This window comes from Hippichthys cyanospilos, chromosome 8 (genome assembly GCF_059441005.1).
Source record: "Hippichthys cyanospilos isolate Australia breed blue-spotted pipefish chromosome 8, RoL_Hcya_1.0, whole genome shotgun sequence".
NCBI classification, from domain to species: domain Eukaryota; kingdom Metazoa; phylum Chordata; class Actinopteri; order Syngnathiformes; family Syngnathidae; genus Hippichthys; species Hippichthys cyanospilos.
Genome location: NC_142376.1, coordinates 22,505,798 through 22,528,353, shown reverse-complemented (window position 1 = coordinate 22,528,353; position 22,556 = coordinate 22,505,798). Strand labels below are relative to the sequence as shown.

The 22,556-nt window shown below is 43.5% G+C and overlaps 1 protein-coding gene across 6 annotated transcripts in view; it reads left to right on the top strand.

Moving 5' to 3' along the window:
* The window catches only part of vps8 (VPS8 subunit of CORVET complex), a 228,787-nt gene that overhangs the window by 37,951 nt on the left and 168,280 nt on the right, over positions 1-22,556 (top strand). For 4 of the 6 annotated variants that reach the window (XM_088421847.1, XM_088421845.1, XM_088421844.1 and 1 more), the window contains exons 4-11: positions 9,461-9,557; positions 12,472-12,504; positions 15,187-15,241; positions 18,788-18,912; positions 19,274-19,360; positions 20,162-20,229; positions 22,044-22,197; positions 22,288-22,347. In XM_088421847.1, the coding sequence (XP_088277973.1) occupies positions 9,461-9,557; positions 12,472-12,504; positions 15,187-15,241; positions 18,788-18,912; positions 19,274-19,360; positions 20,162-20,229; positions 22,044-22,197; positions 22,288-22,347 (679 nt within the window). Of the gene's footprint in view, positions 1-7,235; positions 7,538-9,460; positions 9,558-12,471; positions 12,505-15,186; positions 15,242-18,787; positions 18,913-19,273; positions 19,361-20,161; positions 20,230-22,043; positions 22,198-22,287; positions 22,348-22,556 lie in introns of those variants that run through there. The other 2 variants (XM_088421848.1, XM_088421849.1) reach the window with 2 other exon arrangements.

The window sequence follows — 22,556 nt, the reverse complement described above, 5'->3', positions numbered from 1 at the left end:
GAATTTTTGAATGTGCACTTTTGGCCCGTTTTTGCTCATTTGAAGGTCCCGAACTGCTGCTTTTTTCTCCCTTGACCCAATCGACTTCAAATTTGCTGCGGTGTTTTATCAAACTAGGAGGCACTATTGTTCAAATTTTTGTGACGATCCGCCATCAAATATGTTGGGGGTGGGGCTTCATATTATGCCTTTGATGTTTACTTCACCACATGTGAAACAAACCTTTATAACTCAGCTTTACAAGTTTGGAAAAATCTGAAACTTCCCAGACACATGAAGACTCAATTCCTTAACACATGTGTTTAAAAAAAATCTTCAATTACTTATAAGGCCACCTAGTGGCAAACAAAAATGTCAGTCTGATGTCTCGCCAAAACGAACAAAGTTGCTGTATTTGGACCCAGATGGTCATATCTTTTTTAAACTTCATATATTTGATGGGTTTCTAATGCGGAATACACCTATCAATGTATTTTCTGTCATACTGCGAGCGCCACCTAGTGGCAGTCAAAAATATAGCATTTTTAAACGTTTTCATGTGTTTAGCTGAGTCCTTTATAGCAATATCGCTGAAATTAAGTCTGACAAGCCTCTAGACAGCCCTGCTGACCTCCACCAAATTTTACGAAGTTTCGATAATGGGCGTGGCCCCTACGTCCATTTTCATTCCGAAGTTTTATGGGACCAGTAAAAGCTGCTCTACTTTGACCCAGATAATGTAATCTTCTCACAATTTTACACATTGGATAAAAATCCATTCCTGAAAACATCGACAAACTTATATTCCAGTTTAAAGCTAGCACCACCTAGTGGCTGCTAAAAATGACATTAGTCGAAAGATCACAGTCAATCCTGTTTGGTTTGACCGAAAGCTATGTAACTTTTCAAGCATATGTAGGATTTTAAGACCTACAAAAAAGTCAATAGGAGTGATGTGCTAGGATGTACAGAGAAATTGTTATGAGTTTTTTTATTGTGCAATTTTGCCCCATTCTTAGACATTACCTGGTCTAAAACTCGTGCCTTTTTCTCTTAAAACGGTTCACACGATTAACTTCTACGTTGTCATAGACTATGACCAGATATAGCGGCACAAATCTGCTAAAAATTGTGACGGTCCCAGGACTTGTAAGATGCGGGCGGAGCTTCAAATTAATTTGAATATTTCCTTCGCCAAGAGTGACAAAAACCTTTATAACTCAGCTGTTTCAGTTTCAAACCATGTGAAACTCTGCAGGAACTTTAAAAGTCAAGCCCTATTACAGATATGTGATAGACTTCCAAATCATTTACAGCGCCACCCAGTGGCAGACAAAAATCTAAATTTTACACTTTCATGTACTATGCAATGTCTGTTTGACTAAATGAACTCAAAAATGGTCAGAAAAGCTATGACACAGTGGAAAATGAAGGTTCTCAACTTTTATGACTTTTCAATAATGAGCGTGGCCTCTATGCCAAATAAAAGTCAGATTTCTCACCAAAACGGTAAAAGTTGCTGTAATTGGACCTAGATGATCTGATATTTGCAAAACTTTGTATATGGGATGGGTGTCCAATGTGAAGCACACCTACAAGGCTATTTTTTATCATAGTACGAGCGCCACCTAGTGTCAGCAAAAAATAAAGTAATTCCTTAACGTTTTTATGTACTCTGCTGAGCCCCTTGAAGTGATATCCCTTAAATAATGTCATAAAAGCCATTGGCCACGCCTAATGCCCTCCACCAAATAGTACGATGTTTCGATAATGGGCGTGGCCTATACGACAGTGCAAATTTCACACAACTGTAACAATAAAAGCTGCAGTAACTCAACCCACATTTTCCCACCTTCTCTAAATTTTACAAACTTGATAAGAGTTCTGCACTGAAGTTATCTACAACTAATTTTTCATCGTTCATAGTCCTTGTTTATCCCGACCTGTTCATACCCCAACGTGAACTCTATTAGCAGATAAAGCGGTACAAATATGCCAAAAATTGTGAAGATCCCATGACTTGTAAGATGTGGGCGGAGCTTCAAATCATTTTGAATATTTCCTTCGCCAAGAGTGACAAAAAACTTAATAACTCAGCTGTTTCAGCTTCAAACCATGTGAAACTCTTCAGGGACTTTAAAAGTCATGCCCTAATATAGCTATGTGATAAACTTCCAAATCATTTACAGCGCCACCTAGTGGCGGACAAAAATTTCATTTTTTAAACTTTCATGGACTGTTTTATTTCGCCCCTCCAGACCGCCAGAGGCGGTGCTAAAAGCACGGAATAAGCCTTCGCGCAAGCGCAAGATGAGAATGCATACCAACAAAAACGTCATTTATATGACACCGGGGACATATATAAAAGGTATCGTCACCCGGTAGTCTGTCCCTCAGAACCTTCTCGGTAGTCTGTCCCTCAGAACCTTCTAGCGCGTTGGTTTGCATGCCATACGAGTACCGCGTTTTTTGCAGTTTCCTAGTTTATTTCCTTTCGTCGCTTGTCGCCCGTTGACTGTGTCAGTCGGGGCTGCGGTTTACTGTCCGCCATCCGGTGGCTGCGACACTTGTGTTTGTTTATCCTTGTCTGGTTGGCGCAACGTTTGCTGGGACTTTGCTTCGCGGGGTGAGTTGCGTTATTTTGTGAGCTTTCGGTGTTCTTTTGGTGAATTTCGAAGTTTCTTTGTTGTTGATACTTGGTGCGCTAACACTTGGTGGCGGGTGACTTTCATGGTGTTCACGACCTGACGTGTGCGTGCTCGCCATAAAGTCGTGCTTTGTTTTTGCCTGTCTGTGAAGTTTCCTCGGCTGTTTGTGTGCCTAGTTACCCGCCTGCAACTGCGTCAGGTAACCGTCTTCACCCCTTTTCAGATTGTACCGCGTCGCTTGCGCTTCGCACGCGAACTTGGCTGGTGGCTATTGCTCGGCTTCCGCTGTAATGGCTGCGTTACGCACCTGTTGTGGTTTTTGCGCCGTGTTCCTCTCGCCGATTGCCGGCGTCTCGCCTACGCTTTCGGCCCAGTGTCTCCAGCTCGCAGCGGTTGCGTTCCGCACCAGCTCTTGCCTTGACAACCTTTGTTGTAAATTTCTCGGTCTTATGGAGGGCCCTGTGCTGTGCTCCAGTTGTGGCTGTCGCGTTGTGCTGGCGGACTCACGGGATGGACGCTGTTTGCGTTGCCGTGACTCGGCGCACGTTGACACAGAGGTGAGTGTGGCCGTGGATGATGTGACTGGTCCTTTGGAGTCCAACGTGACTAAGTCCGTGGCTCCTCTTATCGCGTTAGCAGTCTCCTTGCCGCCCGTTTGTAGACGTGGCGTGAAACGCCGCTTTGCCAATGTAGCTCCACCTGCTCCCTCTAAGCGTGATCACGCTTCAGGTCAGCAATGGGCCTCTGGATTAGAGGAGGAGGTTGCCTATTTGCGTTCTCAATTGGAAGGGATGTCTGCACTGTTGCAGGAGCGCCTCCAGCCAAGTGCCCTCGCTTCCGGTGAGCCGTCTTCTTTCCAAGGCGCTGTTGCACCGGACTTTTACAAGGATGTTGATGCCATTTCTATCTCTGCTTCAGACATGCTTCCGTGGGTCTGAGTTCGATTCTAGGGACTCTACTGTTGGTTCCTCTCCTTCTGATAGAGGTTTGTCCCTCACTCTATTGGGTGATGCAGACTCGCTTATGTCCCTTTTGTGCGCTGCCTTGCGGGAGCTACAGGTGGACATTCCTTGTCCCCAGTCTCCCCAAACTAATCCCTTTTTCCGACGTGGCCGCCCTTCTGTTGCCTTCGTTGTTCCGCAGTGTGGCCATTATTTAGATCTTTTGCTGTCCTGTTGGGCCGATACGAGTGCATTTGCCCGCCTTACTTCTGAGGGTCAGACATTGGCAGCCTTGCAGGATGCTGCTAACGCTGGGTTAGGTCGCATGCCTGCTGTGGAGGAGGATGTCGCTTCCTTGCTCTTGTCACCAGACGAGCTCGCTCGGAGAACGCGGAGTTGTCCAATGTCGCATGGCGGATGACCTGATTACAAGGGCCTATAATGCGTGTGCGCGCTCAGCTTGCATTGGCAACTCTGTTTCACACCTGTTGTTCGCTGCCATGTCTGTGGCGCGGAAAGGTGATACTGAGTCGTTTGTGTCGTTTGGCGAGGCATGTCTACATGCATTTGCCCTTATGACAAGAGACCACGGGCGAGCGATGTTCTACTTGGTGCGTTCGCGCCGCCTTTTGTGGTTGTCTCAGTCCTCTTTGACTGAGTCCTCCAAGCGTACTCTGAGGGACTTTTCTGTGTCCCTGGGACGTTTTTCGGTTCTGGTGCAGTGGGGACACTAGAACGATCATTAAGGGTCAGTGAAGCCCGTGTGCAGCTCTCTGATCATGATAGAGCTTCAGCCGTTTCTGGTCCTCTTCATTTTCCCGCCTCTGTGCCTCGTTTACGTGTTCCGTCTCGTAGCCAAATGTATGGGGGCGCCAGTTCTCTACGTCTTCCCAGACGGTATGCTGCTGCGACGCTCGCTCTTCGGCGTGTGTGCCTCCTGCGGGTGGCGTTCGTCCCACTGGTGGTTTTCGCTCTGGTCTCCGGCTTCCTGACGGTAGATCATGGGCAGTTGCCCCTTGCCTCACCCCCCCAAGGCCCCGCGACTCCGTGGGTCGCGGGACTGAGGTGTTGGGGCCGGCCGTCTGGTATTTTTCCCCTCAGCAGCTCAGGCTGTAGGCTGCTCTGGGGTCAGACCCCTGGGTGCTTTCCACCCTGTCCCAGGGGTACAAGTTGCAGTTCCGGCGCCGGCCCCCATACAAAGTCGGGTCAGAGAGACTTATATCGCCGACCCGGCGAAGGCCTTGGCCCTCGATCAGGCGCTTACTACTCTCCTGGTCAAAGGGGGTATCGAGCCTGTTTTGCATCCAAGCCTCACCAGGGGTTTTTATTCCCCTTACTTCCTGATTCCAAAGAAGACAGGTGGTTTTCGTCCGATTTTGGACTTGAGAGGGCTCAATCGTTACCTCAAAAGGTTACCATTTCGCATGCTAACGACCTCCAACCTATTGCGGTCGGTCAGTCTTGGCGAATGGTTCACGTCAGTCGATCTGACAGACGCTTACTTTCATGTCCCCATCGCGCCTCATCACAGACGTTTTCTGCTCTTTGCTTATAGGGGCGCCCACTGGCAGTTCCGGGTGCTTCCGTTCAGCCTCTCGCTCTCACCAAGAGTGTTCACTCGCTTCGTGAAGGCGGCCCTTGCTCCTCTGCAGGCAAGGGGCATGAATGTTCTCCCGTACCTGGACGACTGGCTGATCTGCACGCAGTCTCGTGCGCAGGTAATCAGGGATACTACCGTGCTGCTTCGTCACGTGTCTCGGTTGGGGATCAGGGTGAAGTCTGCTCTGGTTCCTTCACAACAGACCTCCTTTCTTGGGGTGTCGCTGGACTCCGTGACCATGCTGGCCTGTCTTTCAAGTCAGAGAATGGACGACATTTTGCGTGTACTGGAGGTTTTTCGCCTAAACAGGCACATCCCTTTCGGACAATTTTTACGTCTACTGGGCAAGTTGACTTCTCTCACTGCGGTGGTTCCTCTGGGGCTCCTACACCTTCGTCCCCTACAGATGTGGTCTAACGGCTTCCGCTTGGATGCCAAGAGACATCGGCACCGATGTCTAACGGTGTCACGTTGCTGTCTTCTCACATTGGCCCCATGGCGCCGGCATGCTTTTTTGGCCGCGGGCGTGAGGCTGGGAGTGGTGCGTCTCGCAGGGAAGTGGTTTGCACAGATGCCAGTCTCTCCGGCTGGGGTGCCGTTTGGCTACACAGGTTCACTCAGTGGCATTGGTCGTCGGCAGATGCCGCAGAGCACATCAATGTCCTGGAACTTTGTGCTGTGCATCTGGCACTCATCCACTTCCTGCCGTTCCTTCGGGATCGGCACGTCCTGGTGTGGTCAGACAATACCTCGACAGTTTTCCACATCAATCATCAGGGGGTTACCAGGTCTATCGGGCTGCTGCTGGTCGCACGCGACCTTCTTCAATGGGCGGCCGCCCACCTAGCCAGTCTGCGGGCAGCCTATCTTCCGGATGTCCTGAATCAGGTTGCGGACTCGTTGTCTCGCGGGGTTCCAGCGCCGGGAGAGTGGCATCTGCATCCGGAGATTGTGCTTGCTATATGGGATAGGTTCGGTCAGGCGGAGGTCGACCTCTTTGCCACACAAGAGTCGACTCACTGTCGCCTTTGGTTCTCCCTGACAGCCCACTGGGCCAGGATGCCCTGGCGCATCCTTGGCCGTTTTGCCTCCTGTATGCCTTCCCTCCCCTTCCCCTGTTGTGGATGGTGCTCCGAAGGGTCCTTCAGGAGGGCTACACCCTGTTGCTGGTGGCCCCCTTTTGGCTGGCACGGACGTGGTTCCCTCTACTCCACAGCCTGTGCTTTGCCGACCCTTGGCATCTTCCAGCCCGGTTGGATCTGTTGTCCCAGCGAGAGGGGCAGGTTTGGCATCCCCACCCTCATCGTCTTCGCCTTTGTTTGTGGCCCCTGAGGGGCCCGAACTGTTGCTGAGCTGCTGCTCTGATTCAGTCAGGCGCACTATTGTCAACGCCAGGGCGCCTTCCACGCGGTTGTTGTATAACAACAGGTGGAAGTTGTTTGTGTCGTGCCGCACGACACTTGCCACGGACCCAGTGACTTGCCCTGTTCCTGCTGTCTTGGAATTTCTCTCTTGGATAAGGGTCGCTCACCTTCCACATTGAAGGTTTATGTAGCTGCTATTGCGGCCCGTCACACGTCGGTTGATGGCGACTCGTTAGGACGCCACCCGCTTGTTTCTTCATTCATGAAAGGGGCCCGCCGTCTCCGACCCTACAGTGCGCCACGCATGCCTACCTTGGACCTGCACGTGGTGCTTGACTCCTTGTGCCGGCCTCCTTATGAACCCCTGTGTGAGGTGCCTCTCAAGTGGGTCTCTTTAAAGACTGCATTTTTGCTTGCAATTGTCTTGGCCAAACGAGTTGGGGAATTGCATGCCCTGTCTGTCAGCCCTTCCTGCATCAGGTGGCACCCGGATGGAGGCGCAGTCACTCTGTGGCCGAATGCCACTTTCGTTCCGAAGGTGCGATCATCTTCCTATGTCAACAAGCCTCTGCTCATCAATTGTTTTGTGCCCCCGCCTGGGGATGATGGGGTCTCTGCCGACCTCTTATGCCCTGAGGGCACTGCATTGTTATGTGGAGACTACGGCATCGCTTCGTAAGTCGTCTCAGCTTTTCGTTTCGTACGGGGGTCCTTCCTCTGGCTCCCAGCTCTCCAAGCAGCGTTTGTCTCACTGGATCGTAGACGTGATCACGCATGCTTACGGGGATTTGGAACTCCCCTTGCCTTCGGGAATCCGCGCCCATTCTACTAGGAGAGTCGCAACTTCCTGGGCTGTGCTGAAAGGGGTTCCCTTGAAGGATGTTTGTGCTGCTGCTTCCTGGTCGTCACCTGGCACTTTTGCCAGGTTCTACTGTATGGATATTACAGTCCCCCACTCTCTGTCTGTGGTCCTGGGATCCTCAGGGGCGTCTATGTGAGGTTGAGGTGAGTACCATGGTCTCCTCGTGACTTCGCTGTTATTCGTCATTCCGTGCTTTTAGCACCGCCTCTGGAGGGGCGAAATAGAACGACAGTTATGTATGTAACAGCGGTTCTATGAGCCCCAGAGGACCGCCAGAGTTACTTGTCACTCAGACTCCCTGTCTCTGCGTTGTTCGCGCGAGTAGGTTCTGAGGGACAGACTACCGGGTGACGATGCCTTTTATATATGTCCCCGGTGTCATATACATGACGTTTTTGTTGGTATGCATTCTCGTCTTGCGCTTGCGCGAAGGCTTATTCCGTGCTTTTAGCACCGCCTCTGGCGGTCTGGAGGGGCTCATAGAACCGCTGTTACATACGTATTTGTCGTTCAATGCCTGTTTGACTAAATGAACTCAAAAATGGTCAGAAAAGCTATGACACAGTGGAAAATGAAGGTTCTCAACTTTGATGACTTTTCCATAGAGGGAGTGGCCTCTATGCCAACTCAAAGTCCGATGTCTCGCCAAAACGGTAAAAGTTGCTGTAATTGGACCAAGATGATCTGATGTTTGCAAAACTTCGTATATGGGATGGGTGTCCAATGTGAAACACACCTACAAGCCTATTTTTTAATCATAGTACGAGCGCCACCTAGTAAAATATAGCAATTCCTTAACGTTTTTATGTACTCTGCTGAGCCCTTTAAAGTGATATCCTTTAAATAATGTCTGAAAAGCCACTGGCCACGCCTAATGCCCTCCACCAAAGAGTGGGATGTTTCGATAATGGGCGTGGCCTATACGACAGTGTAAAGTCACACAACTGTAACAATAAAAGCTGTAGTAACTCAACCCACATTATCCCACCTTCTCTAAATTTTACAAACTTGATAAGAGTCCTGCACTGAAGTCATCTACAACTAATTTTTCATCGTTCATAGTCCTTGTTCATACCCAGACTTGTTCATACCCCAACGTGCACAGGTCTGCGAGGGCCCTTTATAGCTGCTTGCAGCTCTAGTTTTGTTTTGTTTTTTTGCTAGCCACCAGCAAGCAAATGTTTGTATTTGTTCGAAGTGTCAATTTATGGAACAACCATCAAATAGAATTGAAAGATGTTAATCAATGGCTGTGCGCAAAAAGAGTTAAAACAATATATGATTTAAAAAAATATACACGTCTAAATTTAAAAAGAGATTGTATAAAATTTGGGGTACATTTGTGATTTGTATGTTTTATATACAGTAGACATTATGTGTTATTATGGTCACTAAAATAAACTATCAAACTAAGGGAGACAAAAAAAAATTGATTTATTTACAGATATCCATCCATCCATTTTTTATAAATATATTGGGACTATACATGCAGGCATGTTCAGTCAGTCTGTTAAAGAGAGGATGTTGCTGTTGGCAGACAATTACAAAAAAATTAAATATCTAAAAAAAATGATAAACTCAATATACCTTATTTTTGCGTAAAGATCTGATGTTATTACCTACGGCTTATAGTCCAGTGCGGCTTGTCCGTGACAAAAATACATTTTTTGCTCATATTTTGCTGCTGCAGCTTATATACAGGTGCACCTTATAGTCCGGAAAATACGGTGCATGTCAGGGGCCCTTTGCCTAAATTTTACTTCAAGCACTTAGGAGCGAGAGGTTTGCAAGAATGACAAGGGTTGGACTAAAATCACAAAATATTTTCTGCATTGAAAGCTACTTTAAATTACACTCAATTCTCCATGTCTGGTGAACGTTTTTGTGACTTTTTGCTACCTGTAAAGAACCAGATGAAAATACAACTTTAATTACCTGCACACTCTCACCCATTCATTGGTCATTGAGATTTGAGTTTAAATGTCGGTACCACAATGACAAATTATACATGATCTATTTTGACAAGTGTTTGTGTGATATATATGTTGAATTGTTCATGTTTAAAGGAAGAAGAAGGCAGTAGAATTGCAAACGGCAGTTCATGGATCGGTTCTTCGACACAGCCTGCTTCAAGGCATCTCTGCACAGATCATCTCGGCTGCGGTAATACGAAATCACACTCTCATTCACGTTCAGTATCATACGTCTCATGAAAAAACATTGTTTGCGAAGGGCAGACACCTTCTCCCTCCATAAGAGTCACTTTTCTGTTGACTTTTTCCTCCAAAAGAGTCACTTTTCTGGGGACTTCGAAAACTCCGTGTTTCAGCCAATAATGTGTTAAAAGCTGGGTTTATGTGGAGCCTTGTAGTTCAATTAGAATGAATCCAAATGACCTATCGGAATGCAAATGCCTCGTATAAAGACTCCAGTTGCAATGAAAAGGCCAAGTCCAAAATGCGCTAACGCTTTCTTGATGTTAATATTTCATGACACCTTCATAAATGCACATCAAAATAGTGGCATTTTACTAGAGCTCTTCTCTGATGGCAGATCATTTTAAAAATTATGTGTAACTTGTCAAGATATTTTTAATACACATTTTCAAACAATTGCAACAACTGTTCTAAATAGATGAATATAATCCATCTTTACAAATCACAATCAATCTTGACCACAACTATGATCAGCGGAACAAGCATGTAAACAGTTGACTGAAATAGATCATCTTAAGACAAGTCAGGTCGAGTCAAGTTAAATTCATTTATATACTCCTTAATCACAAATGAGTGTCAAAGGGCTTTTTAAACAAACAACGACATCCGCTGGACTGGACATTAATGTAAGTTGTCTAGCATCGGAATAATGTGATCAAACGTTCTTGTCCTTGTCAGAAGTCTAACTGCAACATTTTGGACTTACCTGACTTTTACTCCTAGACACGGGAAGACCAAAGAGTAATATATTACAATAAAGAAAGACTCATATGTGAGAATGCTGTTCATAGACTTCAGCTCAGCGTTCAACACCATAATACCCCAACAGCTCACCTGCAAACTGGACAAACTGGGCCTCAGCACCTCACTCTGCAACTGGCTGCTGGATTTCCTCAGCCAGAGGCCTCAGGCGGTGCGAGTTGGCAACAACATCTCAGGCAGGATCACCCTGAGCACGGGGGCCCCACAAGGCTGTGTGCTCAGCCCCCTCCTCTTCACCCTACTAACACACGACTGCACAGCAACCCACAGCTCCAACCACCTCGTGAAGTTTGCTGATGACACAACACTGGTGGGTCTCATCTCCAACGGCGACGAGACCCACTACAGGAAAGAAGTGGAGCTTCTGACCGGATGGTGTAAAGACAACAACCTCCTGCTAAACATCAGCAAGACCAAAGAGATGGTCGTCAGCTTCCAGAGAGGCCGCACCCAACACCCCCCGCTGACCATCGATGGTGCTGCAGTGGAGAGAGTGAGCAGCACCAAGTTCCTGGGGGTGCACATCAGCGATGACCTCTCCTGGACCACCAACACTGCATCTCTGGCCAAGAAAGCACAGCGGCGTCTCTACTTCCTGCGCAAACTGAAGCGGGCAAGTGCCGCGCCGCCCATCATGACCACATTCTACAGAGGAACCATTGAAAGCATCCTCACCAGCTGCATCACTGTGTGGGGCGGGAGCTGCACCGACTACAACAGGAAGGCTCTACAACGCATCGTGAGGACAGCTGAGAGGATTATTGGTACTCCGCTCCCCTCCCTGCAAGACCTGTACACCACCCACCTTGGCCGCAAAGCCGTCACGATTGTCACCGATACAAGCCACCCTGCACACAGTCTGTTCAGCCTCCTGCCCTCCGGAAAGAGGTACAGGAGCCTCCGCTCCCGCACCACCCGACTCAGGAACAGCTTCATCCACCAGGCCGTGAGACTGCTGAACCCCCCCCCCCCCCTCCCCCCTCCCATCCGTGAAACTGCTGAACTCTCTCTCTCTCTCTCCACTCCCTCTCTCACATTCAGCCCCAGCCAGAAGAAACACCTAGCTGGCCCCCCCCACCTAAACTCAAACTTTACTCATGCACTTGCAAAATTTGCTCAGACTTGATGCTGCCATGTTTATTTATAATTATATTTCTATTGCACTAGCGATTACACTTAGAACTATAACAACTACCTCAACTACTTGTCTCATCATGCGCACCTGCACTTTGTTATTGTACATGTAAAACGCAGAGGATAGTGAGAAACGCTATTTCGATTCCTTTGTATGTTAAGCACATGTGAAGAAATTGACAATAAACTTGACTTTGACTTTGACTTGACTTGACAATAGTGAAGGGAAGACGTAACAAATATCTAAAATATGTTCTGTGCGGCCCCTCTGGTCTAAACACGGTACTGTGAATAATATTATGTTCGATATAATTTAAACAACATACATATGTCACGAAGGGACCCCGAGCCCGAACAGGACGTGACCGAGGGGTTGGGTTCAAAGAGTTTATTATAACAAAAGACGCACGTCTGGCGTGGAAAAAAGGGTGTCCAAAAAGGGAACGGGAAAGTACAAACAAAAGTCACAAAGTACGAAATAAGGGAGAGATGAAAACGTCTAGGAGGGATTAGTCCAACAGAGGGGTAAGGCAACGAGGTGGCGGAGGCTACAGGAGAACGACTGGGAACAAAGTAACAACAAAAAAACATAAAGCGAGCAAAAATACAACTAGAGAAAAGTACCAACCAAAAGAATGACAAGCGAGAGGAACGCGAGGCATGGGAGTTCGCTGAGCGAAGGAATAACCCAGCGTCGCTCTCCTGTAGCGACCAGCCTTAAAAAGACCCTGATGGGTAATGGGGAACAGGTGCGCAAGGCTGGTGACCCCGCCCCCTCGTGGCACAATCGAACACTGCCTAGGCACAGAACAAAACACACACACATGACAACATAAACTTTTGTTAAAACAATGAACGGTATTTGGCAAAAGTTTGAATCCATTTTGCAAAATGTACTTTAAGCATCCGATTCACTGAAGCATTTATATATATTGCTGTAATGAATCATTTGTATGTTTCTTCAGGACAAAGTTGATGCTGGGTTACCAACTGCGATTGTGAGTATTGATTTTGCATTTCTTGAAAGAGACAGTATAATTGTAGACTCATTGATGGGGTTGATCGCAAATGAAATTGCAGTTAATCATTAAAATGCTTAAGGTCCGCACTTCTGGACAGAAGTTTAGAAGGCGGCACCCACTATACACATCATTTTGGTAGAGAAGAGCCTTCCAGGAACAACATTTCAACATGGTTCAATTGGTGAATACTGTGTGTGTCATCTTAGACATTGGCTGACATGTAGAGGCTTCAAGGTGTGTGAAAGGATATCGTTTGTGTCGAAAGCACACCATTTTTGGACGGCAACTTTCACTCTGGTGCAGCCCATTAGTGAATCTTGTTTAACTAAATTTCACAAATCTAAACATGCTTAAGTCACAACTTTCATTTTAGGACTTAAAGCCCAATTTGAGACTGTTAATGCTATTTTCTTTTTATAGTTGAGGCAGTTAACTTGTCCTTGAGTTCCGATTTTCTTTTGGCATTTGGTGAACCACTTTTTTTGCGTTGCCCTCCGTTTCCTACCCGTAAAAATTCTTCTTCTTCTCCGCTCGCCTTCTTACTTCAGGGCTCGCCACAGCTATGCCTCCATTTAAGCCTGTCTGCTGCATCTGCTTCTCTCACTACAACTACCTTCATGTCCTCTTTCACTAAATCTGTAAACCTCTTTGGTCTTCCTTTAGGCCTCCTGCCTGGCAAGTCAAAATTCAGCATCCTTCTACCTATTCTACCAGCATCTTCATATTTGCTACCTCCAGCTCTGCTTCCTGTCTGAATGACTCAGTAGCACTGTGTCCAGGCCGAACAACATTGCTGGTCTCATCACAGTCTTTTATATCTTTCCTTTTGTTTTAGCTGAAACTCTTCTGTCACACAGCACACCTGACACATTTTTCCTTCCGTTCTAGTCTGCCTGCAGATGGTTCTTCACATCTTTTTCCCACCCTCAATTGCTCTGGACTGTTGATCCTACATACTGAAAATTTTCCACCTTTTTTATCTCTTCTCCGTGTATCTTCACTTTTCCACTTGGAGTCCTCTCATTCACACATATACACACGTGGACACAATTGTTGGTACCCCTCAGTTAAAGAAGGAAAAACCCACAATTCTCACTGACATCACTTGAAACCTACAAAAGTAACAAATAAAAATTTATTGAAAATTAAATCAAAATCAGCCATCACTTTTGAATTGCTGATTAACATAATTATTTAAAAAAACAAACTAATGAAACAGGCCTGGACAAAAATGATGGTACCCATAACTTAATATTTTGTTGCACAACCTTTTGAGGCAATCACTGCAATTAAGCGATTTCTGTATTTGTCAATGAGCGTTCTGCAGCTGTCAACAGGTATTTTGGCCCACTCCTCATGAGCAAACTGCTCCAGTTGTCTCAGGTTTGATGGGTGTCTTCTCCAAATGGCATGTTTCAGCTCCTTCCACAGATGTTCAATGGGATTCAGATCCGGGCTCATGGAAGGCCACTTTAGAATAGTCCAACGCTTTTCTCTCAGCCATTCTTGGATGTTTTTGGCTGTGTGTTTTGGATCGTTGTCCTGTTGGAAGACCCATGACCTGCGACTGAGACCAAGCTTTCTGACACCAGGCAGCACATTTCTCTCCAGAATGCCTTGATAGTCTACAGATTTAATTTGACCTTGCACACATTCAAGACACCCTGTGCCAGATGCAGCAAAGCAGCCCCAAAACATTACTGAGCCTCCTTCAATGTTTCACTGTAGGGAAACATCAATGTTTCAATGTATGGAAACATCAATGTTTTCACCGTAGGGAAACATGGAGGCTCATTGACAAATACAGAAATCGCTTAATCGCAGTGATTGCCTCAAAAGGTTGTGCAACAAAATATTAAGTTATGGGTACCATCATTTTTGTCCAGGCCTGTTTCATTAGTTTGTTTTTTTAAATAATTTGTTAATCAGCAATTCAAAAGTGATGGCTGATTTTGATTATTTAATTTTCAATAATTTTTTATTTATTGTTACTTTTGTAAGTTTCAAGTAATTTCAGTGAGAATTGTGGGTTTTTCCTTCTTTAACGGAGGGGTACCAACAATTTTGTCCATGTGTGTACACTCCGTCTTGCTGTGGCGAACCTTCATTCCTCTCTTTTCCAGGGCCAACCTCCACCACTCGAGCTTCTCCTCCACCTGTTGCCTACTCTCACTCCAGATCACAATGTCATCTGCAAACATCATAGTCCATGGTGATTTCACTCTAACCTTGTCTGTCAGTCTGTCCATCACTATAGCAAACAAAAAGTGGTTCAGAGCTGATCCACCGCCACCTTGAGCTCTTCTGTCACACCAACAGCACTGTCTTACAGTTCTTCGCTGTTCTAACATACTCTGCCACTACAGACCTCATACAAAAAACAAAACAAACAAACTGCCTGTACACTTCAAAATTAGAAATATTAAACTCGACACCTGTGCTATGTATTGTCCAGCATGTTATTTGCTGAGAAATCAGATGATAAATGTGCAATTGCTGGTCTGGATTTCCTTCAATGAAATGAACAGAACAAATTTGGGGGTTGGGAGTGAGTATTTGACCATTTGTATTTTAACCAGCTTGTCGCATTAGATGTACTCATCACCATTTCATCACCTTTTTATAATTGAATGTTGTTATTTTGTGTCTTGTTTTCAGACACTTTCAGATGTGATTGTTGTGGGAACATCTCATGGTCTGGCGTTGGTCTTTGGTAGGTCAAAGCTAGATTTGTACTGTATTTTCCGGACTGTAAGCCAAACTGGTATATGAGCTGCACCAGCAAAAATTGAGCAAAAAAACAAAACAATTTTTGCCACGTATAAGCCGCACTGGACTATAGCTGCAGGTCATAACATCAGATATTTGCACCAAAACATGTTATATGGAATTTTTTAATTTTTTTTTAGTTATTTAAAAAAAAATTACCTGCCAACAGCAACATCCTCTCTTTAACATTCTCATGCCTGCATATTTTGCACTAACATATTTATGCAAAAATGGATGGATTATTTTCAACATAACACAAACAGAATACTGCAGTTTAATAGCAATTCAAACTCAAAACCAATTATTCGATAGCATCTTCTGCCTCCCAATGTTTAATTGCTAGACTATTGTAGTGAACATAGGTAGCATCTTCTGCATCCCAATGTTTAATTGCGAGACAATTTTAGTGAACATATAAACACATTGCCGATAATTCATACATACAGTCATAAATATTTAAATACAATCATATACACCTTATCAAATTTCCACATCACAAATCGTTATACACAATCTTTTTCAATTTAGACATATATTTTAATATTTTGAATGATTTGTTTTTACAACTCTTTCCGAGTTCAGCCATTAATTCACATGTTTTCAGTTCTATTGTTCCATAAATTGACACCTTGAACAGATGCACACATTTGCTTGACTGGCGGATTGACTTAAAAAAAAAAAAAAAACGCAGATAAGCCACGCTGAATTATAAACCACAGGGCTCAAATCACAAGGAAAAAGTCGCGGCTTATCGTCTGAAAAATACGGTAAGTGTTTCAGTGTTTCCTCTACACTTGGCCCACAGCTTATGGAACCGAGCCACCACTGCTTCAAATTTGTCTGTTCTTTTTTTTTTAAGCAATAATCTGCATGAAAATGATAGAGGTGGAACGATTTTTGAATGGTCCAAACCGATCTGTCCAATTGAACGAGACAGAGTGCTCTGTGGTTGCGCTGACTAAAAAGACAAAGAGAAAACCAAGCCGGAGGGTTGATTGGGGCTAGGGGGCGAGTGGCTCTTTCTAAAGACTAAGTGCCTTTTTTCATGATGAAGAGTGGTTCAAAAGACTTGCTTTGTTTGTGAATGTCCCTTTAGTATACCAGATACCTAGTTCAAGTTAGTTTTATGACTAATACAACAGATAATTGTATGTGCACAAAACAGACTTACTACTTGTCTGTTCCATGCATCAGAACGTTTGCATTGGAGAAATTACAATTTACTGGAAATGTGCAGGTTCATTTGTCAGACATTTGTAAGAAACTGTACACAAAAAAGAAGATAAGGCAATCTTCCCAATTCAGTCATGAGGGGAGCGAAGAGGAACTGGCTAACGACAATTCTACTGCGCTCTGCCAGTCTCTCCGACCCCTCTCACTTTTTTTTGATAGAGAGATCCCAAACAACATGAAGGTCCCGGCCCTAAAGGGGCAGGAAAAAATGCAAATCTATGGCCGGAACCTTGTGTACATTTCCTTCTATGTGTGAGCATGTGGGTGAGAAACTAATGCATGTATGATAAAAAATTATACCTAGCAAGATAAAATATTATACCACAATCATTCACACAGCAAAGCATTTCTTCATTGCAAGCATTTATATTTTGTAGCAAATGTATAATCACTATATTTAGAATTATTCTATCAAGCGCTCACTTAGGACAGCAATGATTATGTTAAATATGCCAGTTTAAGTTTACAGTAGCATTGTTAAGCACAATATATATAAACACTCATGCAAACGTTAATAAAAAGTACAGATACACTGTTCAATACATGTACCGATCATCACCTAATCATTCTACCTATACATTTGTAATATGTTTCACACTCTTACCTTGTTTAATTTTTAGAGATGAATATGCTCTTTGTGTTCATTTAGTTTCTAGAGATAAATGTACCCTTTTGGTCTTGGATCAATGAAAATCATTTATCATAGCAATATACAGTGTGTTGTGCTGATCAAGATTTTATAACTTGACTTATGACTTGCTTGGTTTATTTTTTCCACAAGCTTGAAGGCTACAACTTGAGACTTAAACATGTGAGACTTATTACCCACCTCTAGTGACTACACAGGTTTATACAGTAATCCCTCATATGTCGCTGGGGTTACGTTCCAAAAATAACACGCGCAAATTGAAATCCGTGAAGTAGCCAGCTTTATTTTTTTTATTATTTTACAATGCAATACTGAACCGTAGAATAAAACCGGGAGTCAAAACCTATTTTAAAGGCCCAAATTTGTTTTAAACAATCATTTTAATATAGTAATACAAAGTAGGAAACATTGTCACTTGCGTATTTCACAGTCCCATCTATGCCTCTTCTTCCTGAACCCGCACACTGTTATCAGCAGTAGTTTGAGCTCTTCCTTTTTCTGAGCAAGAAGATTTTTATAAACGGATATGCCCAGACATCAAATTAAAGCGAAGCCTCTTAAATCATAACAATACATTTGAAATTTCAATATATTACAAAAGAAATCGAGGTAAAAAAGTCAGATTTCCAAAGCCGTGCAATTCTCTGTTGCTCTAGGTAGGCACACAGGTGTGTGCATTTCCTCTCGGCACACCTACGAGTCACGTGATTGCCTCTTGATTGGCTCACAGAGACCAAGCTGTCAATCAATGTGATTACTAGCACGTTTGTGGTGAGCTGAGCTCACACGGGCACAGAAGAGACGAAAGCAAGCTTTTGGATCCTCTTGCCTTTTGTAATCAATTGACAAGGGAAAAACCAATACAGTACAGCGTCAATATTTTATTTCGAGACAACAGTAAAGCCCCTGAGCCAATCAGATTCAGAGTACAATGCGCTGTAAAAAATATCCACACTGTAAAAAATCTGTGAAGCTGCGAACACGTGAAAGATGAACCGCGATACAGCGCGGGATTACTGTACTGTATTAGCTTTTGTTATCCAATGGCATTTGGCGATGGCTTTTAATTTGTTAATCTATCGCTATTTGCTGCTACCTTAGATAGATTATTTAGGATACCTTTCTAATTAGAAAACATAGGTAACTACCAAAACAATATCAACAAAAATTATTTAATACAAATTCTGTGAGAGTCCTTCATGTGTTCATTCTTTTATAGTTCATAGAACAAAAGCACTACTGTCTAACTGACAGTCCTAACTAACCTGAAAACCATGACCTCAAAACTGAGAATCAATTCGAACCATGGATTTTGCGAACCGTTCCACCCCTAGTAACTGTTCTGCTCAATATGGAAATATACTTGCGTATGCATTTCAAACCTCAAGTACATAACCCCCCCCCCCCCCCCCCCCCCCTTCATTGGCATCAAAATTGTCAAGCGCATCAATCTTCCTGAAACGCCTGCCCCAGCTGCTGAAACAGTTGCAACACTAATTGTTGAGAAAATTTTCCACCAGGGATAAAATAATATATAGATATTGATATCAGATAGACTGTATATAAGTCTACCTTTGATGGTACTGTCACTTTTAACTGTCTCCCCAGATAACAACCAAGCGTTAAGGTTCTGTCTTGGAACAAAAACAACTGGTGCAGAGTTTGGAGCAATCTCTGCCCTCAGCATCAACAATGATTGCTCTAGACTTCTCTGTGGGTTTGCGAAAGGACAGGTACGACATGTAGGACTCTCTTTTTTTTGCACATTTTCACAGTAAACATACTAATATCTAATGTATAATATTTACAGAAACCCCAAGCAACACACAAGCAACACTCCCAAAACGAGCTACAATTCAAATTGAAAGTCTTTAAAAAATACTTAAAACAGTGGAAGAAAGTTATTTATATGACCACTAAATATAGTAAGTAAGTGTGATATATATGAAGTTTGTGAGGCCAGGTATTGGCCCAATACTGATACCTTTGGTACTTGGCGCTTAGTATCATCCCTACACAATGCAAAATCACATGTTTTTAATTTTTAATTTTTTATGATAACCATTAAATGTTATTGTTTATTTTCTTCAACAGATTACCATGTGGGATCTTGCCAGTGGGAAACTTCTTCGAACTATCATTGACGCACACCCTCCAGGCACAGCAATTCTTCATGTAAAGGTAAAGTCACAACATCTACTCTATGCATTCTATGAAATGATAACATTTTTATAAAATTGTCACGCTAAGTAGAGCTATCCCAATCACACTGTTTTGGAACCATAGTCTCTAGTTTCAAAGATCTGCCGATACAGAGTCTTGATCCTATATCTCAAAATACATTTACGCTATTAAAGGAAAAAAATGTCTTAAATTCTCATTTTCATATAGGAATGTACATTGAGACGTCTAAATAGATTATGAGATACAAAATAAACTGAAGTTCTATCACATTTTTCCTTCTCTTGCTTTCTTTTTTCAAGGTCTGCATTTGATAAAAGGGTATGAGAAAATAAACTGAAGTTCTATCTCATTTTTCCTTCTATTTTTCAAGCTCTGAATTTGATAATATGCATATTGATCAACAAAATAGGTGCATTTGTCAATCTTCGAGAAGATGTTTTACTTTATATTTTTTTCACACTCAAACTCTTCATGGGCTTTTAGCTTAACATGAGCAATTATATTAAGTGTAGCCAAGATATTTATGCAAACAAAAAGCTAACAGAGGCACAATCAATGCCCCTTCCATTAGCCCTCACCTGAATGTGATGTTGGGGTTTGTGTGTCATGACGCTCCGAGGAGCCAAGGTTATCTGGGGTTTGATGGCAAGCAAGTTCTAGGAGCGGGACCAGACAAAGTATGGCTCATAGCCTCGATGACAAATACAAATATTGGACCACAGTTTCCTTTTCCTAGAAAACTACTTTCCTATTTGTTTCTTTTTTAATTTTTTTTGATGATTTTTTTTATGCTCCAAGTTTACAGATGAATCAACTCTTGCAGTGTGCAGCGACAGTGGTGGTTCAGTTTTTGAGCTGACGTTCAGGTAATTTATTTACTTTTACTTTTCCAATGTATGCGATTGAAGGTGTTCTGGCTCATATTAGTGCTGAATATGATGTCAGATTAATCCCAATCTCAGTATATGTGTATGTAATGACTATATGATTATGAGTTTATTAAAAACTAAGTATTTATCTAAAAAAATATGAAATGGGGTGAGTGAAAAGTCTAGCTTTCTTGATAAGTACTGAAGGAATCTAGAAAAAAGCTTCTTGCCTTTAAACTAGTTCCTAGCGTGTTCGTTTTTGTTGAAAGATCGCCCATACCACAACATAGTGAAACAATTGATTTAATCCAGACAGAGTGGGAAAGTACACGAGGCCTCGGGCCAGTCCTACCATGGGTCGGAGCAGAAAATGGCAACGTTTCACCTTCAACATTCAGTTCTTATACCCTTTTGGGGCATCTAGTCCCACTGTGGAATGCAAGTGTGTGTGTGTGTGTGTGTGTGTGTGTGTGTGTGTGTGTGTGTGTGTGTGTGTGTGTGTGTGTGTGTGTGTGTGTGTGTGTGTGTGTGTGTGTGTGTGTGCGTGCACGTGCGTACGTGCACGTGCGTGCGTGCCTGTCGGTGTGTGCGTGCGTGGGGGTCTCTTAAAGTGGGGATGGTGTCTTCAAAAGTCTTTGTTCTGCCGGCCATTCTTTGAAGCGGGAGGAAGTCTGAGCACCATAAACTCTGACTGATATCTTCTTTTGAAGGCCACACCTAGCCTTTTGCTCCTGGTGGAATGTTGTCTCGGGGGGTGCTATCTGTTCCTTTTGGAGGTGCCGACTTGTCTTTATTTCCCCTGGGCCAGGACCATCTGCTTTATACTGACATTACGTCGTCTCAATCTTTATTAGAATAACACAGTTCCATGTACACACTATTTTATTGATATATTGCATTTGAAAAATATGAATTTCCTTCAGTACACAGACATCAACAAAGTCACCATATATATATATATATATATATATATATATATATATATATATATATATATATATATATATATAGTGACTGTGACATTTTAAGACCAATAGCATATCACCATAACTGTATGTACTTTGCGGGTTGGTCTCTGCTCCCCTCCGCCTCCACCCAGCACAAGTTACGTCGCTCCAAAGGTAAATGTCATTTATCCTTTGTATATGTTGTTCAATGTAACTGTACAGTAGATTATGTTACTCACTTTTAATATGTGCATAAAGTCGTGATGTTTTTACCTAAGGTTTCTTCACGCGTTGCACGCATTCACGAATTAAAAACACATATATATATTCTAAAGTGGCCTTCCATGAGCCCGGATCTGAATCCCATTGAACATCTGTGGAAGGAGCTGAAACATGCCATTTGGAGAAGACACCCATCAAACCTGAGACAACTGGAGCAGTTTGCTCATGAGGAGTGGGCCAAAATACCTGTTGACAGCTGCAGAACGCTCATTGACAAATACAGAAATCGCTTAATTGCAGTGATTACCTCAAAAGGTTGTGCAACAAAATATTAAGTTATGGGTACCATCATTTTTGTCCAGGCCTGTTTCATTAGTTTGTTTTTTTAAATAATTATGTTAATCAGCAATTCAAAAGTGATGGCTGATTTTGATTATTTAATTTTCAATAAATTTTTATTTATTGTTACTTTTGTAAGTTTCAAGTGATTTCAGTGAGAATTGTGGGTTTTTCCTTCTTTAACTGAGGGGGACCAACAATTTTGTCCACGTGTGTATATATATCTGTGTGTGTGTGCTTGTGTGTGTGTGTGTGTGTATGTATGTATGTATGTATAATTTTTTGTTTTGTTTTTGTTTTCAGAAGAATAATGGGCATACGTTCCTGTGACTCAAGATGTCTCTTCAGTGGTTCTAAAGGGGAAGTCTGCTGTATTGAACCGTTGCGTGCATCTCTGGACTACAGTGATCATCCGATAACACATTATTCTCTGTTGGCTTTGGCTTCCCTCACAAAGGTACACCTGTGTACCCGCCGCCTCCTCATCTTAAACAGCAAGCAAGTTTATCATGATTTTTTTTTTTTTTTTTGTGTATGTTCTCATCAGATTTTGGTAATTGGACTGAAGCCCTCCCTTAAAGTTTGGATGACTTTTCCCTACAGCAAGGTATGTATCTGTGTAATTAGGGCCTGAGCAGTTAATGCTACATGGACCCTAATGTTTTTGTTGAAATTGTTGTGGGGCTGCTGTGTAGCAAGGCAGCAGCACCACACAATGGTACTTGCTAAGCAAAAAAGCCACATGTTGTCCTCCTGTCATTTAATTATGGGGCTCCTGCATTGCAGCAAGGGAACACTATACAGTGGACCGCTGTC